Source organism: Molothrus aeneus, chromosome 2 (genome assembly GCF_037042795.1).
Source record: "Molothrus aeneus isolate 106 chromosome 2, BPBGC_Maene_1.0, whole genome shotgun sequence".
Classification (NCBI taxonomy): domain Eukaryota; kingdom Metazoa; phylum Chordata; class Aves; order Passeriformes; family Icteridae; genus Molothrus; species Molothrus aeneus.
The window spans coordinates 92,657,479-92,680,731 of record NC_089647.1 but is presented as its reverse complement, the minus strand read 5'-3'; the positions used below and the strand labels follow the sequence as shown (position 1 = coordinate 92,680,731).

Below are 23,253 nucleotides of genomic sequence, written 5' to 3'. Positions count from 1 at the left end.
TAGCTTTTCAGTTCTTCTAAGTCTCAAAATTATTGAAAGTGCAAGCTATAAAACACCTGCTGCAATATTAAACTTTACTTTCTAACTTTTCCCTTCTACTGTACTTCTGCTCAGCTTGTTAGCAAATTAAAAACTACACATTTCTCTTTGTCCTAAAAGCTATATAAAATTACACATTGCTTATCCAGCTCCACAGCATCAAATCACTTTATTCAGAGGAGGCATATCATGATCTTTTTGGACAACTTAAGACCTTTTTTATAATTAATTCCCACTTTAAGCAGCTAATTAGAACAATCTCCCAACAGAGTGTGTGGTTAGTACATGTACAGTGCACACCAGGTTGATGATTATTTTCGAGGTGCTCACTGCCATCAGTAGATGCCTGGGGCTACCGGCAGAGCATAGAAGGCACCATGTGTAGGAGATGTCCTGTCACAGTGCCAATGCTGATCTTGGGCAAGATACTCTCTAAGGAGAAACATGCTTAGGAAAACCTCAAGTCTTACACAGTTAACAGTAATAATATACAATTTTCTACTACCAAAGATAATTCAAAACAGGTTGCAAAAACCTGCATCTGTCTACAGGAGGCCTCAAAAAAACCATACTGCTGTTTCACCATTGCTTCATCTGAATACATAGATTTTATCATTCTCCAGTTGTTTCAACACAGCTTTTAGCCAGTTTTAAAAGCCCCATATTCGTGACATAGAAAGCAGGTTTGCAAGGAAGCCCTGCAGCATCTGACCTTTTTATTTTCTCACAGTAATTTTAAGCGTAGAAGGAGACAGGGATAAACACAACACAGAACCCCGTCATAGCAAAAGCCCACTGAACTATTTCCAAGGAAAAAGACAGTTGTTCCATGAATTCTTCCATGTTTTCAGACATATGAATTCTATCTGGCAATAGTTCAACAGAAGGGAAGGAACACCAAAGGAGAAGCACAGCCTAAGCATTTGTAATCAAACAGATTAAGCAGCTGTAAACTGGGAACTCCTGCTCATCAGCAGTTAAAAGGGCAAAATACTCAAATACACACAATGCTAACACCAAAACCTGTAGTTTGCTGCCTAATCTTTTCCTGCTTAATACAAAGCTTGTAGGCCCACCAATGTATGTAAGGTCAAATGGTTTCATGTAAGTAAGGTCAATGGTTTTCATGAAGAAAGATGGGTAAGACTGAAATAACAGTCAACTATATTGGGCTGGACTATTAAGGCACAAGAACAAGGAGAAAAAGATGATAATGTAGGTAAGGTAAGATAAACAAGGAAATGTAACTGGAAAGTAACCAGTACAGTCAGGTGAAAGACACTGGGCTGAGAAAATGAAAAGGAAGAAGCAAAAGTGAAGGCTCTTTGGTGGACCAAACTGTAGTCTGGATGAGACACAGAAAAATGAATTTCCATTTCACCACTGCTTCCAGTAAGTAAGTGTGAAGCCTTTCGTAAAGGATTTTAAACACCACACCTACCTCCTGCCCTGAGAAAGTGATGGAATAACTGAAAGCATCAGGGAACTGGTACCTCTCATCACAATCTTTGTGATGTACCTACACTTCATAACCTTAGGACGGGGGGAAAAAATGCCTTTCTTGAAAGAATCAAAATGGAAAAATAATTACTTTCTTTTTTTTTTTTTTTAATCAGCTTTGTTCTTTCAACTATTCTTTGAGGTTTTAAATCTACAACCTTCTCCTCCCAAGCTAAAGCAAGTTAGGAAATGCAAATTGAAGATGTTCTGTGAAAGCTCCATACAAGCCTGCACTGAGCAGAAGGTTCCTTTCTTCTCAAGCAGCTCTTTTGCTCTCCTAACAGGCTGCAGTCATTAAATTACTTCTGCTCTGAGGCAAACCAAGCCCTCCACACCAGCCTGGCCTGGCCAAGGTTCCATCACCCTACCTGCCTTGCATTTCTCCTGCCTGGCAAGCCACAGCAAGGAACTCTGGTAGAAAACATCTATCCTTTCTAAAAAGAGGTATGAGCTGTGAGAGAGCATGGCTATCCCTGGCCAGCACCAGCCCTACTCAGACCCATTTAACATGGAGAATGTGAAATCTCAGCACTAGGCTCTGCAATCCTAAAGCTGACTGCCTGTGTGTCTGCTGCTTGGTTGCTGCTGTAGGGAAGGATGCACAGAGAGCTGAGACAGACAACTGGAAAGATATTTCCTGGTTAAGGCAGTTGCCTGGTGCCCTGGAGAATGGGATCCAGTCTGTGCCTCTCCCATGAAATCAACTGAAGATGCTGCACAAATCATTTCCACACTTTTCACAGGCAGTCACTAATTATACAATCCTCATTTTTTCTACATGTTTAGGGTTGGATCTTTTCTCAAACGAAACAACTCAAAGTCCTGGCTTCAGCTGAAGTTACTGTGTTAAAAGCAGACTGGGAAATGCTACTTAATGCTAATTAGGAGGTGATTTTGACATTACCTTTTCTAGGCTTCCTCTCCCAAAGAGTCAGCAAATAGCTATGAAATCTTTAGGAAAGGTTAAAACTCCACTCTGGCTTGCACAGACAGAATGGGATGAAAAAAAATGAGTGCAGCAATACACTGCCTCCTTCCTTCTGGGAGTATGCATATAAAAATCAGCACATGCTTTCTCAAAACATTCAGGTATTACTGTGATAAATGCCACAGGAAGCTCATGAGAAGCTGAATGCATTTATTCTGCCTTCAAAGCACAACTTGATTATTAGACCTTAAGTAAGAAACAAGTCCAGAAAGTGAGTGTAAGGCAAAAATTCCTGCATCTTCCCTTGCTCAGTGAGCACATTCTGTTCCATGTATTGAATAAGATGTGATCCTGTGAAACCCATCAAGCAATTAAAGGCTAGAATGATGCAAAAGGGGCCCATGTTTAGGTTGCACAGAGCTTGACTATGAAAACAGAGCATTTAAGCATTTTCTCTGTAGGAAGACATTAATATGTCAGCACGTGGCCAGTGGTGGGAAGGAAGTGCATCTGACTGTACATCATGCATAGAGTGGAGATGCCCCTCCTCATGCAGACAGGCTAGAGAGAAAGCAAGGCTGCAGCTGGCAGAAGGCAGTCAATAGGTGGCTGTGAGCAGGTCAGCCCCGCTGATGCTCCAGCCCTGCTGCAGGTCAGTGCAGCTCTGAGGTGGGAGCACACCTTGGGGCTGTGGTTAGCGCGGTTTGTGCCGCCAACAGCTGCGGTCTGGCCGCGCTCCCGCCCCGCTCCCAGCCAGAGCGGCCGTCAGCAGCCAGCCCTGCCAGCAGCCAGCCTGAAACGGGCCACAGCTCACAGCAAAACCACCCCTGACACACATGAGAAAAAGGACTGGAAATGTCTCTCTTGACAGCCCTGTGGGACACAGCCACTTCAGCATCAGCCAGCGAGTCAGTCCAACCTGCCTCCCTGTGCTGTCCAACCCTGTTAAATTAATCACAAAACATTTACAACAGAGACCAAAAACCTTCACTGCCAATGCCTTGCTGGTGTGGTTAACTATTCTCCTAATCCTACTGCGATGGCAGCACAAAGGCTTGCTCAGAAGGCTGCTTTGTTCTTATTTCTCTCTGGGGAAAGGCAGCAGATCTTTTTCCCCACCAATGGGTCCTGGACTACTTCCCTGCTACCTGGTATTACTGGGGCAAGAGGCTGATGCTGGCTGGGAGCTCTGCTATTCAACTCCACATGGAAAACTGTCTACAGGCAAAAAACAGTGCTTACAAAAGTCAGGTCACATCTATCCCTCGCTCTATAACCATGTTTATATTTCAATGCTTTTTTTCTGGATGTCTCAAAAACATTGCATTTTCAACATAAAATGAGAGTGAAGTCAACTGATTGGATACTTGCTTTGCATTTCCATCTCAATTTCAGTATTTCAGCACATGAATACAGAAAAATTTACTTTCAATATGATGCAATAGAGTGATTTAATACTTGTAACTGTATTTAAGACAGGCACAGCATTTAAATGCTCACCAAAAAGTAGTGAGGAGAATGAAGAACAGAAGCTGTCTGCTTACTTCCTAAAATAGATTGACACGTACTTTTCTAAATAAAAAAACACCCAGGGATGCCTAAAATTTTTGGGATTAGGTGTAGTTTCATGCCTTTTATTCTGGAACTCTGCATTTACCTCACCCATTCTTCAACTGGTGGAGCACACATCAAGTATCCCTGAGAGACAAAGTGCTACAGTATACAGATGTGCCTATTTTGGAAGCAGTTGGATCACTTTTCCCTACGAGGTCAGGGTTTTCAGAGCAAAAGAATAGCTCTACTGTTTGTTATCCAGCTGAGAACAGCCTGGATTCCCTGTCTTGTTCAATGCTGTAAATTTAACTGTAAAGAATAAAATCAGTCCCCCCTAATTTAAATTAGCAGTGAAGGAAGAGGAGAACAGGTAACATTCTCTCCTATAATGACACCAAACTTCTTACAGTTATTTGCAACAATCCAAAGCTTATCATTGTTTGGCAAGCCTTTCCTTTATTCATTTACTTCATTTCCCCTTCTTTCACTGGACAGGAATTTCATGTTAAACTGGAAAAAAAAATTTAAAAGTTAAAATTTTCATTTCCAAAAGACTATTTTTAATCATTAAAATAAATTTATATGGAGATCTTGGCTGGTTTTACCTCATAAAAACTGGTGGGCTTCATAAAGTATGCAGGTTTAAAGCTATCCTGTCTTACTACTTTTATTTTCCTCCTCTACCTTACTCATCTAAATAATTCTGTGAATACTTGCCTGCTCTGGTAGAAAAAACAAGATTTTTCTATTTTGGGGTCCTAGGCAGAAACAATTTAGAAAATAAGCTTTTAAATATACTGTAATTATTTTGAGGATTCTCCAAGAGGATCAGAGGGACATAGCCAAAATCACTGGATGGAAATCCCAAGTTAATTTGGAACACCATCCTGAACCCATCACAAAATTCCCCTCAATCACTGCCTTTTTTCCCCATTCTGATATTTAAAGTCTCTGTATTTAAAGTTTTTGTCTCTGTGGTTACTGCAGAAACACCTAAAATGAGAGCAGCAAGGGCCAATACAGGAAAAAGCTTGGCAACCCAGAGTTACATGTTAGGTCATGAGGGCCAGTGTGCTGCCAACTTTGGAGAGTGTGAACTCCTTTTATTCCTGAAGCTGGTGATACTGAGAAATTAACCTTCAGTCTCCATCAAATACATTTTTATTACACACTTTCAAGCTTTCAATCCCTGTCACAGAATATCACACAACTTACTTACATCTTAACTTTGAATATCAGGAGGTTTTGTTCTCCTTACTTCACTTTTAGGAAAGGGAGACACAGGGAAGCTAAAAATACTGCCTTAGGGCTGCCAAAGCAGCCTGTGGCAAAACAGGGACTGGATTTCTGCTCCCACACGTGAACCCAGGCACACTCATCTGCAGCTGCACTGGATACTGCCTGCAACATTCCCCCAGCCCACCAGAGCAGCTCCAAGCTCTCCTCACCCTTGGACAGGAATGGGATCAGCAGCTGAACAGCGTTGTGGAGCTGGAATCCAGGCTCACACAGGGGATGCAGCCAGCTGGAGCTGCTCAGGGAGGAGAGACCCTTCCATGCACCAAAGGGAAAAGGGGAAAGGGAAAGGATGGGACCAAGCTCCTTACAAATAAGCCAGATTCATCGCTTCAGGCTGCAGGTGGATGTGCAGCAGGAGGGGAACCACTGGGGACACAACTATTGCTCTGGAACCTTCAGATAAAAAATGACAGCCCTGGAGGGGTTTGTGGCACGTGGTGCATGTCCAGAGGCAACCCTGGACACCTACTTCTGAAACACACCCCACCTTTGGGCAGGATGCAATGTCCTTATCTCCATATCTAAAAAGGTCTGAAGAACATATCAGTGAACAAAGTGAAATGGAAAATAAAACCTTAGACTGCACAGCAAGAAAGTTCATAATTTAATCTGAAAGAACAGGAAAAAAAAACCCTCCACCATTTTATTTTTACCACTGAATCAGAATACAGGCTATGACAATTTTATTGGCAAGGGAAAAGACATTTGCTGGAACTCTTATTCCTCTTTGATTATCTATCGAGATCCCTGGTCCTCACTTAGATGTGAGAGCTCTCCACAGGTTTTAAAGGTGTTGGGAGTGGGCAGGAGGGTATCACACTTTTCCTGAAGAAAAATAAAATGGAATGAGGGGAAAAAATAGTATCTGCAACAGATAACTGTTTCTCATGAGGTTTTATCACTATTATGCATAATGCATCTCTTAGTCCTAAAATGAGTGATCCGTGCTAGATATATTTGCATTTAACGGATGATAAAATACTTTTGAATATTACATGTAATACTGAGGGGGGTTCTACTAGCACATACTTCCATGAGTAGGCACCAATGGAATATGTCTAGAACAGAGAAAAAGATAAAGTGTCATTATTAATATCAGTAACTTCTAAACAGAAATGAAGATTTCAGAAACAAGTGTGTGCATAGGTACTTCACTCTATAATAAAAATAAAGGAGATGCTTCTGGCAAAAAAAAATCTTAGCCAAGAAACAAATATGCCAATACACAACAGCATACTGCACAGGATTGAGAATAGTACAGATTGCAGTTTACAGGAATTGTGTTTGGCTGATACTGCAGGTTCCAAAATTAAGTTGTTTATTCAAACTATTTATAATTTCAGAAAAAAAACTCTGACAAATGTAAGTGCAGTGGTAATACATTTTCATTACCTTCGCAATTACTTTACTGCCTATTTTAAGACAAAAATATATAATATGTATTTCTTTTGCATTTTTCTCCAATTTTTTTCTTTTACTGTATTTCATGATAAGGCCTGAAAAAAAAACCCCAAAAACAAAACACACAAAAAAACCAAAGCCACCTTTTACTTCTTTTGGACTTTTCAAAAAAAAAAGCTCATATGTATTCCTGCATTTCACATGGATTCTAAATGCTGTGATCTGTACCAACTCTCAGTTGTCCTTAAAGAATAGCAATAATAAACCTGCTGGGCACAGCTACAAAACTTTTGGGTTTCAGTCAACCTTACATTCTTAGTTTCTCTTTCCTGCAATCACTTCTGGACTAAAAGACCACTAAGTAATCCGTCTCCTTGGCAATGTTAAGAGTTACAACAAGGAGAAAAACTTTGGGTGCCAAGAAATATATCCACCACCTTTGAAGGTAGCTTGAAATGTTCACTTAACAGTGGGAAAAATTAAGCCTAAGAAAAGGTTGAAAAGGTTGTCTTGGGATACTGATAACATTCTAGAGGATGTCTCTTTGTTAATGTCTTTATTATTAAAAAAAAATCTTTTTGATGACTCATCCGAGAGCCCGAGGAGACACTTCTCCCTTGGTAATTTACCTTCATCACAACACCTAAGTAGTTTCTCACCTGTCAACACATCCAGAAATTTTTAATGGCTTCCCAATGTTAGACAATAGCATATATTTTCATTTTCACATGCTATATTTTAATTGACTGAGTTTTTAGGAAGTGATGATAGGCTCATCATCATGAAGCCCCAACAATGAAATAAGCATGAAAAATGAAGTGATTACAGACATGACATTTTGGACTTTCAGTTTGGGGAATAGAGCAAGGCTGGTTATAAAGAAAAAAAAGAGGCACAGAACATCTGACCAGCCTCTATTTTCCATCTGTAGGCCTGTCAAGATAAAATCATCTTCAGACAACCAAGCTGATGAAACTCATTTTTACTCTGCTGATCAAGATCACTAACCTACTTCTCTGCATGTCATAATTCTTCAGTGATAAAAGTAATTTCTCATGCCATTTTTTTTGTTGAAAAACTTTAAGAGTAAGAAAAGACACATAGATCTTATGGACATTTTCTGGCATTTTTACAGCTTGTTCCCTCCCTTTTCTCATGGTCTGTAGGTTTTGAAGGGAATGCAACTGGCATTGCTCTGGCTCCCTACTGCAGTCAGCTGGAGAGTTCAGTTTCAAAAGCAACATCAGGAAGGGATGGAGCAGGGCTCCCACTTCAGGCTCTTCTGGAGAGCAAATCCCTCCAGTCCCAGCAGGACAGGCAATGATGGACCCTGCTGGACATCCTCGAGCTCACAGGAAGAGAGAAAGGTCTGACCCGGGATGCACAGCCCAGCAGCTGATATGCACTCCTCTGACCCTCCCCTGGGATGATGGGCAGAGGTTCTGCTGCTCCTCCTGCAGGAGCACATCCTTGCTGCTGGCCAGTCCAAGCCTCAGCAGCTTCAAATGCTGGTGCTGACAGTGGGTAAAAGGCAAATAGTGTTGATTCACCTGCAAGGCTTCATGTGTAGGAGGCACCAGCCAGGAAAGAGAAGCTGGCCTATCTTTTCCATACCCCACAGTAAAGCAGGTATAAGGAGCAGGCTGAAACACCAATCTGACCCCCAGGGAGCATAGCACACACAGGAAGGCACAGGGGAATGGCAAAGTGTAGCTGTTGGCCTTACCCAGACAACACACTTAGAAATTATTCTTCACCCAGCTGGTACCTCAGCACTTCATCAAAACATGCAAAGTGCCCTGACTTTTCTGTCCCACCCCTTTTCTACCTTCCCAAACAAAAGCAGGTAAATAACCAATCTAAAGAAGCTGATGGCTTCTCCAAAAACTGACCCAGTTTTACCCTTAATGGTTCACTAAATAATTCCTGCAGCCAGTCAAATATTGAAGCATCAGCACCAAAAATTAGTCAAATGACTAATTCCTATCAATTATATCATTTGATATTGGGCTATCAGGATAATAACAATTGGTACTTATGTATACAAATGACTATCCATCATCAGTGACAACTATGAGATAGGTTAATTATGAATGTACATCATAACTTTGCCTTTAGCATGGTGTGACTCAGATTTAAAAAATGCAGCTTCCATCTAATACTATAAATCTAAGCACAGAAATTCTGCACTGTATACTTTCAAACACAGCAAACAATAGTCACAAGAAACAGATTACTTTACACACAAACTTACAAATTCTGTTTTAAGGAGGGGTCTTGGCCAAAAGCTTTACATTTTACCTAACATAATAGAAATTCATCAGTTGTCCTCAGGTACAAAAAACTCATGTAAGAGGCTCATGTTTTAAGCACATCACAACATTGAATTATTTTCAGCAGTACCTCATACAATAATGTGTGCAACTTTACAAAAAAATCTCATTCTGTTTTCAAGGCTGATTTGATATGATTTATAGTTCTCTGGATTCAGAACTATGAAATATTTTTCTAGACAGCTGAACCACATTTATCAGAAAAGTAGGGGTATTAACCAAGACAATACTCAACATGACATAATCACATGTGCAGCCTCCCATATCAATCAATTTCATTTCACAGTTTCCCTTGGACAGTACAGACACACACTGTGCCATGTGCAAACCCGTCCCATGTAATTGCCAATTACCCTTCCAATCATGGCACACATCTGAGAGGGCCCAGGGAGGGAAACACAGAACTTTTCACATTTTGGCCATGAAATGTTCAGACTTTAAGCTATGATGTTGAATGGGGATTTACAAAAAACAAAGAATTGCTTGTGAACTATGTGGTACAGAACAACAGTCCAGCTAAAATAAACCTGAGCTCAGCAGAAGACACTTACTACACAGACTGCTTTGGGGTTGCATTAAATTCTGCATGCTGCTCTATTTTGCAAGTTAAATTGCTTCTACTTAATTATAAGCAACAGGACACTATTAAAATAAAGGATATTGTTGTGCTGACATCGAACAGATAAAAAAGTATTCTGCTGAAATAGAGCCCAGATGTGCATGTCTGTCAATGCACAGATGTGTCTTCTATTGTGTGAGTAACTAAAGTTGTGCACAGAATTGTTAATTTGCAAACTCTGGACCAAAACCATAACTTGCCCACTACATAGGGACCATGTAAATGCCACCTCAGCCTTAACACAGGGTCAGCTAATCTTGATAATATCCTACTTGTGTTTTGTGCAGTTGCATTTTCTGCAGGCCTGGCAGCATCCAAAGTAGTGTATCCAGAGGACCAAACAGACCTTTTCCTCTGGCTTTCACATTGCAAAATCAATTCTAGCACCAGCAGCTCCTGTGGTATCAATGAGAAAGTTTTTTGGAATGCAAGGAAAGCATTTAGAATGAACACCTTTCAGCAGATGTATATTTTACTGTGTATATTACCTTTGCAAAGGCTGTGGGAACACAAATAGGTATAAGGCAGTCACTTGCCAGGCTTGCTCCTTTAGAGATTTTATTTGAAGGCACTAAAAGGAAAACATGATTTTTATAATGACAGCACACAGAAGCATTCTCACAAAACAATCTTTCTAATTTTTGACCTATGTGGTTTTTTGGCTTTGTCCTGTCACCGTCATCTTCTTTGGTCTCCTTGATACTCCAGAAAAAAAGCTTTCCACCTTTATAGCCTCTTTGACTACTCCAAAAATCAATCAAATGGAAGCTGAAATTATTAGCAACTTTGAGGAAATGAGTCTGCACCTGGCAGGACAGAGGGCACTGAGCTACAATCACTACAAGGCTAGCAGTTGTGTGCCTGCACACCTCAGGGGCTACCATTCAAAGCTTTTCCATGCTTATGACACATCCAGTCCCTTTAAAATCACAAGCTCTGTCCCAATCAAGCACATAATTCCTGGAAAATGCATCAGAAATCAGCATCCACTGTTTGTTTGACCAGCGTGAATCAGAGCACATTTTCAAAGGCATGTTCCCAGAAAGATGGATCTACTTTTCTGCATGATTTGAACTATTATTTTGGCATTCTCAAGGGCGTGAGCCGAGACATTATTTAACCCAGTGACTTTAGGCACTGGTACAACATTTGCTGGATCACCAAGATCCATACTGGGAAGTGAGGTTTAAAATAGCAATAGAAAGTCACAGACAGTAGGATTACACTGCATAAGAATTAACAGCACCAGAGTCCATGTCTAAGTCTTGTCCCAGCTGATATTTACCAGTAACAATCACGGAACAGCCCCTTCCAGGCTGGGACTGCCAGCTGGAGGGTCCCCACAACTGGTGGCAGTGGCCAGGACCAAGAGCCAGCTCCCACAGCTGTTATCCAGCTAAGCAAAACTTAAGTGCAGGGCTCTAGCACTTAGTTCTTTCCCTTTTTCCTGACCTTTCTTCATGCCCTGCTTTCTACTCTGCCCCCTGAAGATGCATCATGCAGCCTTGATTCCTCAGAATCACTGTGCCATTAAAAAAAAAAAAAAGATGAAAACATAGACTTCCTAGCATAGTGTTAAGCTTTTTACTTTCTTCTCACTTTCATTTATGCCTCTTGCTATTCCCTGCTTTTCTCTAAAAGTGTCCATGTTGATTCCAAAAAATGCAACTGCTCTTAACAAAGATACAGCCCCAGTCAATACATTTCAGCAAAAAAAAAAAAAAAAAAAAAAAAGTTTCAATAAAAAGTTACTCATAATTTTCTGAAGTAAAGCTTTTACATTACAAGCATCTACAAGGCTTTAGTATTCCTTGCCTATTCTAACGAACTGCTAAAAGCACGTGTATTTTCAGCTAAAAAAGTCTTCTGAGTTTTGGCCACAATTAGTGCTTGCACATATATCTTGGCTTTATGGCAGCCAGAACTCATCCTTTTTTATTCTGCTAGCAGATAACTGACTTACCATTGCCATAAAAGGGACAAGCTTCAAGTACAATATGAAAATTCCTGGAATGCTTGAATCTACCCTCATGTAGCTGATTTTTCCCTTAATATGTGCACTATGAATACAAACTATTAATGCACTAATTTCTCTTTAAACATTTGTTCTAATTCTTGACAGTCTCATCAGTCCATACCAGTATAATTTTTCAGCCTTATTTGGATTTCATTACAATCTTAGGATATGTTTCAATGTTTTTAGATTAACAAATATTTCAACAGAAGTTTTCAGTAGAGTAGAAAACAAGTTTTCTTCCACTAGATAAACAAATGGACTAATAAGACCAAAAGACTTACAATATCTAGTCAGCACATAGCTATCCAGTGAAAATGGGCTAATTTGTTCTGTCCCTTAGCTACAACTGAAACATTTGTCATGACAAAGAGAACAATAAAAGAAAGAACCCTTCTCATTCTGATTTCTGTATACTAAACTAAGAACCCCATAAATCGTCTACTCAAAGAGAACAAGCTAATAAAACCATTTATTTTCCATTAAGTTAGTGATTATTTGCGTGAAAGATTACATACTTCATTATGAATTTCCAATGTGAATTATCTATAGGAAGAATCCCCACGTAAAAATGGCATTGATCATTGACTATGAAGAATCTTTCTCCCACTAAACCATTTAGAAATGCTCTACCATGTTCATTCCCCAGAGTTAAGACAACATCCACATGTACAGAAGACATATTGAGAGGGCATCTTGACTGGAAGAAAGGTTGAAACCTCAGACCTCCCATGTAGCCAGAGAGATTATAAATCCCACAGCAGCTGAGACACACATGGGCAGAGAGAAGGCTGGACACTGGCGTTTAAAGGCAGTAGGGGATGTTACTTGCCTCAAATAGTTTTTTTCTAGCAATGTTAGGGAACACCACCAGACTTCTGGCACCTTTCAAGAAATTTGAACATCTAAACCTGATTTGTGGCTTTCATCTTATCTCAATGCAGAGATGAAGAACAGAGTTTGCAAACCGGAGCTAGTCAGCACATCTCTTCCACTCCCACTTTTACAGTTGGGCAGGGATCTCCATGGCGGTGACAGACTTTACTTAAAAACTTTCTGTTCTGTAGTTGTAGTTGTAGCATTTGAAATGCTCCTTAATAAGGTATATGTTATCTACAGACAAGATAATGGATGTACCATGTGTCAGTCTTCTATAAAAAACTACATTTCTTCTGAATGCAAATGACCAAACTCACTTGATTTTAAAATAAAATATTCTAGTTTTTCCTACCAATCTTAGCACATTAAACTAACTCTTGGATTTATTTTATAACTCTGATAATTCATTCTGCTGGTTCCCTCTCAGCCACCTTAAAAATCTGCATGTCAAAATGTGGTCTGTCACTGCTACAAGCAGATGAAAGCCAGAAAAAGATGAAAGAAACTTAATTATTACTTTGCAATTTGTTTACTCCACACACTTGACAGCACTTTGTATTTTGTCCTTCACATTGTTCTGTTGAAGAAGCACACCCTTCCTCAGACCCTGCGAGAAAGCGGCTGTCTGCCAGCAGCAGTAAAGGTGAAGGCAGCGGATGCATACAGAGTGAAAAAAAGCATAGGAAAGGAGGGGAACACAGTATGGTTAGTGATTCTCTTAAATACACACAAAGAAACCCTTTAGCTTAAAAGAAATTCCATAAAAGTAGCTGAATAACTTTGCTAAAGACACAATTACACATTTTATAAATTAAGTTGGTGCATTCATAGCAAATCTTACGCCATTCATTTCAGAACATGTGTGAGAAGAGCATTCTTTAGATATGAAGGTAGCATTCAAAAAAATCAAGCAAAAGGAAATCTATCCTTTTCCAGCTTTTCTTTGGCTTCTCTCATTTCATTTTCTGACATGTCCTTATAATCATGGGTCTGTTAAGGCAAGCCAAGCCAAAAAAACGGAATTTTTTTGCGGGCTGTGAGGCTGACTCATCTCCACCCAAGCAGATTCCCAAGCTGCTGGGTCCCATGGCACCTGCTGTCTGCACCCAGGCCTCAGCACCTTGCACCAGAACTGCACTGATGTCACTGTGCTGGAACACCCCAGCACAGGTATAAAAGCAGGAACCACAATTCTCACTGGAACCCATAATTACAGGTTTTCAGATGCTTGATAACTTGGCAAATCAGAGGCAAAAAGGGGCAGTTCTTACCAGCACCACACAAACACCTAAGCTAAAAAGAGCTAATATAGTACTAAGGCTTACAATGTCTTTTGCCTATGTTAGAAATATAATGAAAGCATACCATGTTAAGAGGTTTCCTAAAAAATAGGTATTTGAGATATTTTGAGATGCCAAAGTGGTAAAAAGTGAGCTGAACAGTGTATTGTAGAAGTACAAGGGACTGGAAGCTGAAGTCCTTTTGAACATCTACACTGTACTTCTCTTCTTCAATTTAGAAAGTTTATTGAAGCTCCCTCATCTGTAAGAGGATATGTCAGAGATAAAGCAAGATTAAACAGTCAGTTTTTCATCCTATAACTGTTTGTACATGCCAGAGGGTAAAAAGGGACTAGTTTTTGCACTAGTTGTACTCTTTATGAAGAATACATTTGCCTATTTCTTTACTGTAACTCACCTCAGATTACAACAGCATAATGGCAGCAATTACATATTGATAATGTTTTAACATATATTTTACTGACACATTGTCCAAGACACTGCTATATAAAGAGTCTTGAAGGGTTAATGCCACATACTTTTCTGATGTATTAAATCACGAAGAATAATTCCAGCCACTCACAACCCAGAGAAATCAAAAATTTATCTTCCCACACACATCATTACATTGCAGGAGCACTTTACACCTTCAACTACTCACTAAAGCCACAGGTTGCTCTTCCATTCAGGTCATAGCCCATGCCCAAATTCTTCTCTTTGATCAAATCTTGCAAGGTGTTAAGGTGTTAAGTGTTTATGATGGGAAAGTCAGCGGAAATTCTGGGAAGGGTGTACTATGTAACTTTCAACCACTGATGAAGTAAGTCAATTTATTCTTGTGTAGAGGTTGTTGAATCTTCCTTTGTTTAGTCTAGTTCTATAAAAAGAACAATATTCCTAAGCGTATCCCTAAAGAAGGTTTCTGACATTTTAGAACAATAGTCTAAGCTGCCTGCAGCAGCTGTGCTACATTGCTCTACATAATCAGGGCAACTGACAGAATATACATCCAGCATAACCTCAGGCATTACACAAGCTAGGGACATCCAGGATTATAAACACCAAGCAGACAAGTTGCAATGAAACATTGCAGTAGTCCTGCAGGCATTTGATACACTCAGAAGCAAAACTTGTGCAGCTGGGGATGACAGTCCATGAACTCACTTGCATATGCTGACACTCAGCAGGTTCAGAGACTGCGCTCACCAACACGGCTGGCAGCAGGCAGGTGATATAAAATAGCGTGCCCTTCTCTCCCTCCTCCAGCCACCCATGCCATGATGCTGTAGAAGAAGTGGCCAGAGGGAGAGGGGAAGTTGGCAGAAAGGACAGCAGGTATAAAGACATTCCTTTGGGAGCAAGGAGTCACCAGGCCTGTCCCCTTGTCTCCAGAAGTGCCCACACATATTTCTGTGTATATGTATTGAGTAATAACCCCCCACTGCTGGGACAGGTGACCCCATGCCCACCACTCCTCCACTTTCCCAGCAAGCAGTGCTGGCCACAAGCTGGAAGGCCACCCTCCTGCCCATGCTCTCATGACCCTCTCTGGCGCACCCTCAGCCACCCCAGATCTTATACCTCTTCCTGACATCTTGCTCCAACAGGAGGAAGATGGAGCACTGCACTTGTCTTCTTCATGCTTCCACACCCCACCATAGCCTGGCAGGGGCAACCAAACCCATTTCCTGTTCTTCTCTGAAGCCTTCTAGCCTGAGAGGAGCTTTACTCATTAGAAATCATTTGGGTCTCCCCTTCTGGCCGTATTTTTGGAATCAGAGTGACCATATCTCCCTCCTGAATTAACACTTGCTAGGGTTTATTAAACTTGCCCTTGGTATTGTCAAGTCCTTGAGGACATTCAGGGACAAGGGTGTCAGATGGCCTCAGGGTGTCTCAGCATCAAATACATGGCAGTCCTAGACACGAACTGCTGCAGAAGGCAGCTGCCCAACCCTGCCTTACTTCATTAGTAAAAGCACACCCAAGTGAAGTGCTACCAGTGATTCAGACTCAGTCATACAACTTCTCTTCAACTGCATGCCTAAAGCCCAGGTCATTCTTTTAATCTACTCTAGGTTTATGTGCCCTCTACATCTCCATCTCAGTAAATCACATTTTTAAAGAAAAGAGAATAGAAAAATTGGCCAGATTAGTTGGAAGCAATTATATTCCTTTTGCTTTTGGCTTCTAACTGCATGTGTCAGAATGCACTCCCAAATATCATGTAAAAACAGGAGAGGTGATGCAAGGAAAGCATGAGGACAATACAGCAGAGCTGTCTCTGCCTGGTCACATGCAGGACCACTCTTTATACAGGACTTACCCAGGGACCAGTGCATCCCCAGTTGCCACCATATTCTCAGCTCAACTACTGGATTCCAACTAGTGGAATCAGCACTGCCCTTGTGGAAAAATTTATGCATGCTTTTATCACTGTTTTCGCAAACCTTTCCCTATTAGCTCCAAAGAGCTTGCTCTCACTCTGTCCCAGCACCTGTTTCACCAAGACTAAAAGCAGAAAAGGGAGATTGGTTGGGAACTTGGAGAGAATGCTAAACCTACTGCTGAGCAGTAGTGGCCAGGAGAGCTCCTCCCTTCCACCAGTGCTTACTTGTGTGGAAGGTGACTCAACCCAGTGCTCAAGTGCAGCTCTGCTGCATGCAGCACAAGGACCAGCACTGCAGCAGCATGGACAGGGTACCAAACCACGAAACAGGCATTGCCATGGCACTGTCCACTCTCAACCAAGCAGAACTAATGTTAGGAAACAGACTTTCTCCAAAGGAAATGGCAGCCTGAAGAGTGTCAGAAATAAGAGCCCCTACAGAGATCCATCAAAACAAGCTTCTCCTGTAACTGTCTCATGGGAGCAGTCTTTTATCCTGACCTGGAAACATCTTAATCTGCTGCCCTTCTTCCACTCTGCTCTCACTTTAACCTGAAAACAAATCTCCTGAGAAGAACGCAGAACAGCACAAAAGCCCAGATTAGCTATAAATATTATTTTCATTATAATTTATCAAAATAAAGAACACTAAACTTCCAGAGTCACATCTGGAAGCTCCTTATAGTGCCACATTAGAACCAGCAGGAGCTGCAACAGAGCAGCTCCCTCTTTCTGTACTGAGGCACGTGATCGTGACAGTAGCTGGCTCAGGGCTGGCTTTGCTACGTCAAATGCCTCTTGTCAGAGCAGTCATTCCAAATCTCCTTGTACGTATTTAATCACAGATATGTCAGAGATAAAAACAATTTTTCACTCTGTCAGCCCTGACAGACTGCAGAATCACCACCACCAACACAGAATGAGCTGCTCCTGTCACACTTGCTTGTGGTCCCAGGCATGGATGGTCTCAAGCCTAGAACAACCACTTTGCACATATGAAAATACATTTACTGTGAGGGTGACTAAGCACTGACACAGGTTGCCTAGAGGGATTGAGCAGTCTCCATCCTTGGACACATTCAAAACTCAGTGGGACACAGCATTAAGCAGCCTGTTGTAGCTGTCCCTGCTCTGAGCAGGCAGTTGGACCAGATGATCTCCAAGGTGCCCACCAGCTTCACCAATTCTGTGATAAAGGACACAGTACAATTAGTAAGACCATGTCTGCACAACTGCCATTAAAAAAAACAAATAAAAACAAAAGACTAGCCAATAAAATCTACTTTGGGGAAGGAAGAAACCAGCTTTTTTTTTCCTGCAGAAAAGTGGTTGCTCCATTCAGCCTGTTGCAAAGAGTACTGCTACAACCCTCCTTACCACACAATCTTCTGCTAATACAAATACCCTTTAAATGTGAACAGTGGGAACACGTTCATCTGAGGACAATGTGAGCACTGGGTCAGCTCTGCCAGCTCTCCAAAAGCAGAAGTGGTGCTGCCCAGGTGTAGAGTGCTTCACACCACCCTGCCACAATCATGCACAGGCATCAGCCCAGCTCAAGAATCTCCAAAGAGCAGCCTCTGGATCACCACCCACACGTGGTATGGTGCAGGCTAACAGGCATCTCCATCACCTTTTGTGTGGCTGCTAGTGACAGGCAACAGTGTGGAGCTGGGGACAATGCCAGCAGAACTGAATTGATTGAAAGGCCACCCATGTACAGTCAAAGGTTTATCTAAGGCAGCAAAGCTGCAAGGAGCTCAACTTCCACTGCATATTTGTGTTTTCTGGTGGCACTGACAAGGAACTGGAAATCTGCAGTCAGCTTAACACACAAAGAATGGTTAATTATGGGAATAGCTTCATAATATAATTAACAGCTTCAGGTTACATTTTAAGAAATCTTGATTTTAATGGAATAGTTTATCCAGCACATGGCTAGATACTTCTAGAACAGAGCCTCTTCACAGTTGCTACAGAAGACCTCAAATTGTACAACTAATACTAAAGTTTGTATCTCGTCCCAACATAGTTTTGTGTCTTTGATTGACAGTCATGGTTCACCCAATGACCTCACTTTACAGCATAAAGTGGGAATGTATCTCACAGATAGGTATTTTTATCCCTAGATATACCAAATTCAGAACTCAAATGTAAATAATTTACTTCAAAATACTCTAATTAGTTAAAATTAATTACAACCTTAAGGGAATACAGTTTAATCAACTCAATGGCAAGTGCTGGGTGAACTGCCTTAGAGGATTCACCACTCAGTGATTTATTGCAATCACAGTAAGCCTGATACTATCAACCTAGAAGCAACAGACAAGACATCGGAAGTTCAGTGCATTGCTTACTTCAGTTGATTCAATACATACACACCATCCCACTGCTCACACAGAAGTGTCAAAATTCATTATAGTACTTAATTTCAGCTGAAATTGCAGAAAAGCTTAAAATAACCCTTTCCCATACTCCATTGTTGACTGAAATGTTAATGCAAGATCTAACATTTATAGCAGGAAGCATGACAAAAAACCATGTGTCTACAGCTACTGAAAAGTTTTCTGCACTCCTGAATTTCATTAATACAGTATCAACCTAACTAAATTCAAGGAAACAAGGAGACACAAAAAGATAACCTAATACAAATTATTGTGTCAGCTGCCCATTACTGAGACGTACAGAAAGAACAGCCCAAACACTTCAGGAGCGCCAGCAAAGAGAGTCCTTTAGACTTAAGGACAGCTAATAGCTATTATCACAGTGATAAAATTAGCTCCCTTAGCAAAACTTTCAGACTACTTGCATGCTTTCGATTTTACAAAGTCTATGCCACAATCTAGTTCCATCCGGAAAGATGCCAAAATTCAGCTTTAACCATTAACATTAGGATCCTTCGCAGTCCCCAGCCTACCGCCCATCGCGGGGGTCAAAGGCAGCGTGCACCGCACTTTGAATCTAAGCAGCCAACTCTAAATTATTATTATTATAAATTTTGATTGTTTTTTACTTTTTAATTTGTTATTCTTTTTCACCGTGGCAACACAGCTCGGTACTTTTCAGTCCCGGGTGGGTGCGTGCTTTCCATTCCCTCCCCAGTCAGCGGCGCTCCGTGCCGGGCCGTGGGAGAGCGCTGCGGGGCCCGTCCCGCCGGACCCGCGGCCATCCCCGCGCCGTGCCGGCCGCCCCGCTCCGCTCCGCTCCGCGCCCGCGGAGGGCCGGCGGGCAGGCACAGCCCCGCGCAGCGCCGGGGCAGCCGGGCATCCGCGCCCAGCCCACCTGGCTGCCCCAGCGCCCCGAGAGCGGAGGCCCCGCTCCGGCTCCCGTCCCGTCCCGCACCGCTCCCGCGGCTCCCCGTCAGAGGGTCCCGCGTGTGCGCCCGATGGCGCAGCCCGAAGGAGCCGCCCCCGCGTACTCACCGCGGCGGACACGGCGCTGAGCTCGGCGCTCAGCAGCAGCCCGAAGCCCAGCCAGAGCCGCATGCTGCCGCGCACCGCACCGCGCCGTCGGTCCCTGGGCGGCGGGGCGCCGGCGACTCACAGTAGTGGGGCTCCGCGGGGCCGGCCCCACATGCGCGTCTCTTCCCTCCGTCGCGGCCGCGGCGCCTGCAATGCCTCGGGGGCGAAGGACTCGACTCGTCGTACACGATGGGCGGTGGCAGCCCCCCCTCTCCTCCCCTCCGGGCGGGGACCCTGGGAGGGCGCAACCTCGCCCGCTCCCGTTCCCCGCCGGCCGCAGTTCTTCCGCCTCCCGGTCCCCGCCGCGGGTGTGTGGTGGGCCGCGGGGGGCGCGGGCGGAGCTGGGAGGCGCGCCGCTTCCCCGCCGCTTCCCCGCCGCACACGGCCGCGGCCGCCCGGGACGGCACGGTACGGCACGGTTCGGCAGCGCAGCGGTGCGGAGCGGGCGGCGGAAGGGGCCGGGGCAGGGCCGGGGGCTCCGCTCCGCTCGGGCCGTCGGGGTCCGCGCCCGCGGGTGGCTGCGCGCCGGGAGGACGCGGCTCGGAGCGGCGGGACAGCCCTCTCTGCCCCCGGATCGCAGCCCGGCCCGGCCCGGCCGCAGCGGCCGCTCCCTGCCCCGGCAGCGGCGTCGCCGAGCCCGGAGACCTCCGGCGGGGGGAGCGGCGTTACGAGCGGGCTCTTCTCTGCCTTGCAGGGGTGGCCGTCCGGCGGGAGCGAGCCCTGAGCCGAGCCCCCGGCCGGGGAAGGAGCGAAAATGGACATCTCGCAGCTTCCCAGTGCACGTACTTTCCTCTGTCAGTAAGTAATTCCGCTCGATAGGCTTTTGGAAATAACTTTTTTAAAGTCGTATTGTCACCTTTAACTGCAGAGCGTTATCACGTGCTTGTTTTGCACTAGTTTAAAACAATATCGTCCTTATTCACCTTTCCCTGCAGGGATACGGGGCTTTTACTGATCCTGATGGAAGTTGTGCTGTCAGCCGTCAAAGTGGACGCTGTAAGTAAAACATCTTCTGACTTTTACTGAGGAGAGAAGAGGAGAAAAAAAGCAGTTTCCTTGGTACCAATAAGTGAGGAACTGCGTTTTCCTTGCCAGATGGCTTATCTGTCTTTCTATTAAAAGAAACAACTAACAGATCATCTTAGCAAGCCTTACAGATTGCTGTCTTCAATAAAATGACGTTCAGCAGAGCAGCATAATACTTCAAGTGTCAGGTTGTTTGAAGTATTCCACTGTTAATTTCTCTGTTTGAGTATTTTGTTGAAACAATAGTGAAACAAACCCGACAATTTCTTTATTTTTGTGAGAAACACACGAAAAATGCAGTGCTGCAGAAACAATGAGTACTTTGGTAAAGTTAACCTGCAGGTGAAATGTCTTCATTTACATACAAACCTCGACTGAGGACTGTGAAGCTTATTTCCACAAGTCAGAGTTAATAAACAAATTGTTATTTAAATTAAATTGTTAAATCCAAAAATGGGTGTTATGTGCCATATAGGTGGTTGCAGCTATCTGCCTGAATTGTTGATATAAGCAGAAGTTACTAAACTCTTGCACCATTGTCACAAGGATGTGTGAAAGCTGTGAGAGATAATGCATAGGAGAGGGCAACATTTGCCTGTTACAAGGCTTGGTGAGTTTAATGGAAAGATTGTCATTAATGGGAATAGATTTTGGATCGGGCCTGAGTATAGGAGACTGAGGTTGGTAGGCTTGGCTTGTGGCTGCATTTATTGGTCAGCCACAAGTGTGGGTGAGGCTCTGTGGTCATGTGCTAGTGGGACCTTGATTACATTTTTTCAAAAGCTGTCCTACTTATATTGTAATCCTACTGTCTGCAACTTTATGACTTTCCACTCCATATAGATGTGTGATGATAGGCCACATCTCTGGTGAGATGGCATACTGTGTTAATGAATGGGGAAAACTGTGTTAGGGAATGGGAAATACTGTGTTAAGGACTGGGGAATACTGTGTTAGGGACTGGGAAATACTGTGTTAGGGACTGGGAAATACTGTGTTAGGGAATGGGAAATACTGTGTTAGGGAATGGGAAATACTGTGTTAAGGAATGGGAAATACTGTGTTAGGGACTGGGAAATACTGTGTTAGGGACTGGGAAGTACTGTGTTAGGGAGTAGGAAATACTGTGTTAGGACTGGGAAATACTGTGTTAGGGACTGGGAAGTACTGTGTTAGGGAGTAGGAAATACTATGTTAGGACTGGGAAGTACTGTGTTAGGGACTGGGAAGTACTAGGGCTTTTGCAGCAGGTGCTGTGACACAGGATAATCCTGCACTCCAGCTGCAGTTGGCACGTAGTGCCTGCCCGTCAGCCTGCGTGGATGGTTGATCTTCCACATCATGCCTGAGCAAGAGCTGTCTGGCTGGGGACACACAGCCCTGTGGGAAGGGACAGGAGCAAGAACCTTAAGTGTCATGTGCTGCTTGTCTTTGCCTCATTTAGATACAAACATTGTTCTGCTGCATAGTGCTGAATGGATGATAAAATTACCATGTGCTACTGAAACCAGAGCAGGCTGGTGATAACTGCAAATGTTTTATGCCCAGTAATGCTATCACTGGGATCAGTTGACATAAACCAGTGGCATTGTGACTCTTCTTTTATGAAGTTGTGTTGTAGTGTGCATAGCATGATACCTGAGTTTTAGCTATAGCATGGACTAATTCATTCTCCCTCATGTCCTTACAGTAGCCTGCAGGCTCTGGTGTTAAAATAGAGATGTACTGAAGGGGTGTTCAAGAGATCTCGGTTAATGCATGCAGTCTGATCATGGCTGCTTGAATTTCCACATACTGGTTTTCCCAGAGAATCTAGAAAAAGTAAATTGGCTTGCTTGAAGGTTTAATTTCTCAGATTTGGTAGTTCCTAAGGTGGTGGCTGTATAGGAGATGAAACACTCCAGTGAATGTGAGTCTGGTGATGTTTCCATGAAAAATTGAGCTGCACTGCCACCACAATATTTATCCCATTTTCCACTCATATGCTGCTTCCTTCCCTTGGTCAGCCCAGGTCTTTCTGTAGTTGTGTGGTAAGCTGAATTGGAAAATTCCTTGTTTGTACTAATCATTACCCCAAAAACAAGAGGGGTGAGAGCTAACTTTATCCTGGGTCAGATCATCACTTGTATTTATGGAAACCTGGGCTGGCATGGAGTTGGAAGCAGGCAGCTGGGGGTGGGAGGAGGGTTGGGCTTGCTCCTTGCAGTGACCGCTCTGGTCAAATGTGTTTGTAAGTGACAAAGTGGATGTCAGTGGGAACCAGTAGCACCTGAACAATTGCCAGAGTTGCTGGCAGTCATGTTGTTTATATTGTAATCCTGTTTGTCACACTGAATCTTCTCCTATTTGTTACACAGATCAATGTGCTAATGTTATGAAGTGTTTTATTAGCTTGAATTTAAAAAACTGCTATGAATTATTAGAGTCTGTGAGACCAGGTCTTAAAAGTCATGGTTCTGCCTGTAATGAGACAGGCAGAGCTGCTGGCTTTGACAGCCATATATATATATGTGAATGAGTTACAGCTGCTG

General features: G+C 43.1%; 2 protein-coding genes across 2 annotated transcripts in view; one reads left to right on the top strand and one right to left on the bottom strand.

Moving 5' to 3' along the window:
* Positions 1-19,745, bottom strand: part of COL4A1 (collagen type IV alpha 1 chain) — a 119,796-nt gene extending 100,051 nt beyond the window's left edge. Inside the window, exon 1 of the mRNA XM_066545330.1 lies at positions 19,658-19,745. Within this exon, the coding sequence (XP_066401427.1) occupies positions 19,658-19,720 (63 nt within the window). The 5' untranslated portion in view covers positions 19,721-19,745. The remainder of the gene's footprint in view (positions 1-19,657) is intronic.
* An 878-nt stretch (positions 19,746-20,623) lies between these two features.
* Positions 20,624-23,253, top strand: part of COL4A2 (collagen type IV alpha 2 chain) — a 141,725-nt gene continuing 139,095 nt past the window's right edge. Inside the window, exon 1 of the mRNA XM_066545329.1 lies at positions 20,624-20,692. Within this exon, the coding sequence (XP_066401426.1) occupies positions 20,657-20,692 (36 nt within the window). The 5' untranslated portion in view covers positions 20,624-20,656. The remainder of the gene's footprint in view (positions 20,693-23,253) is intronic.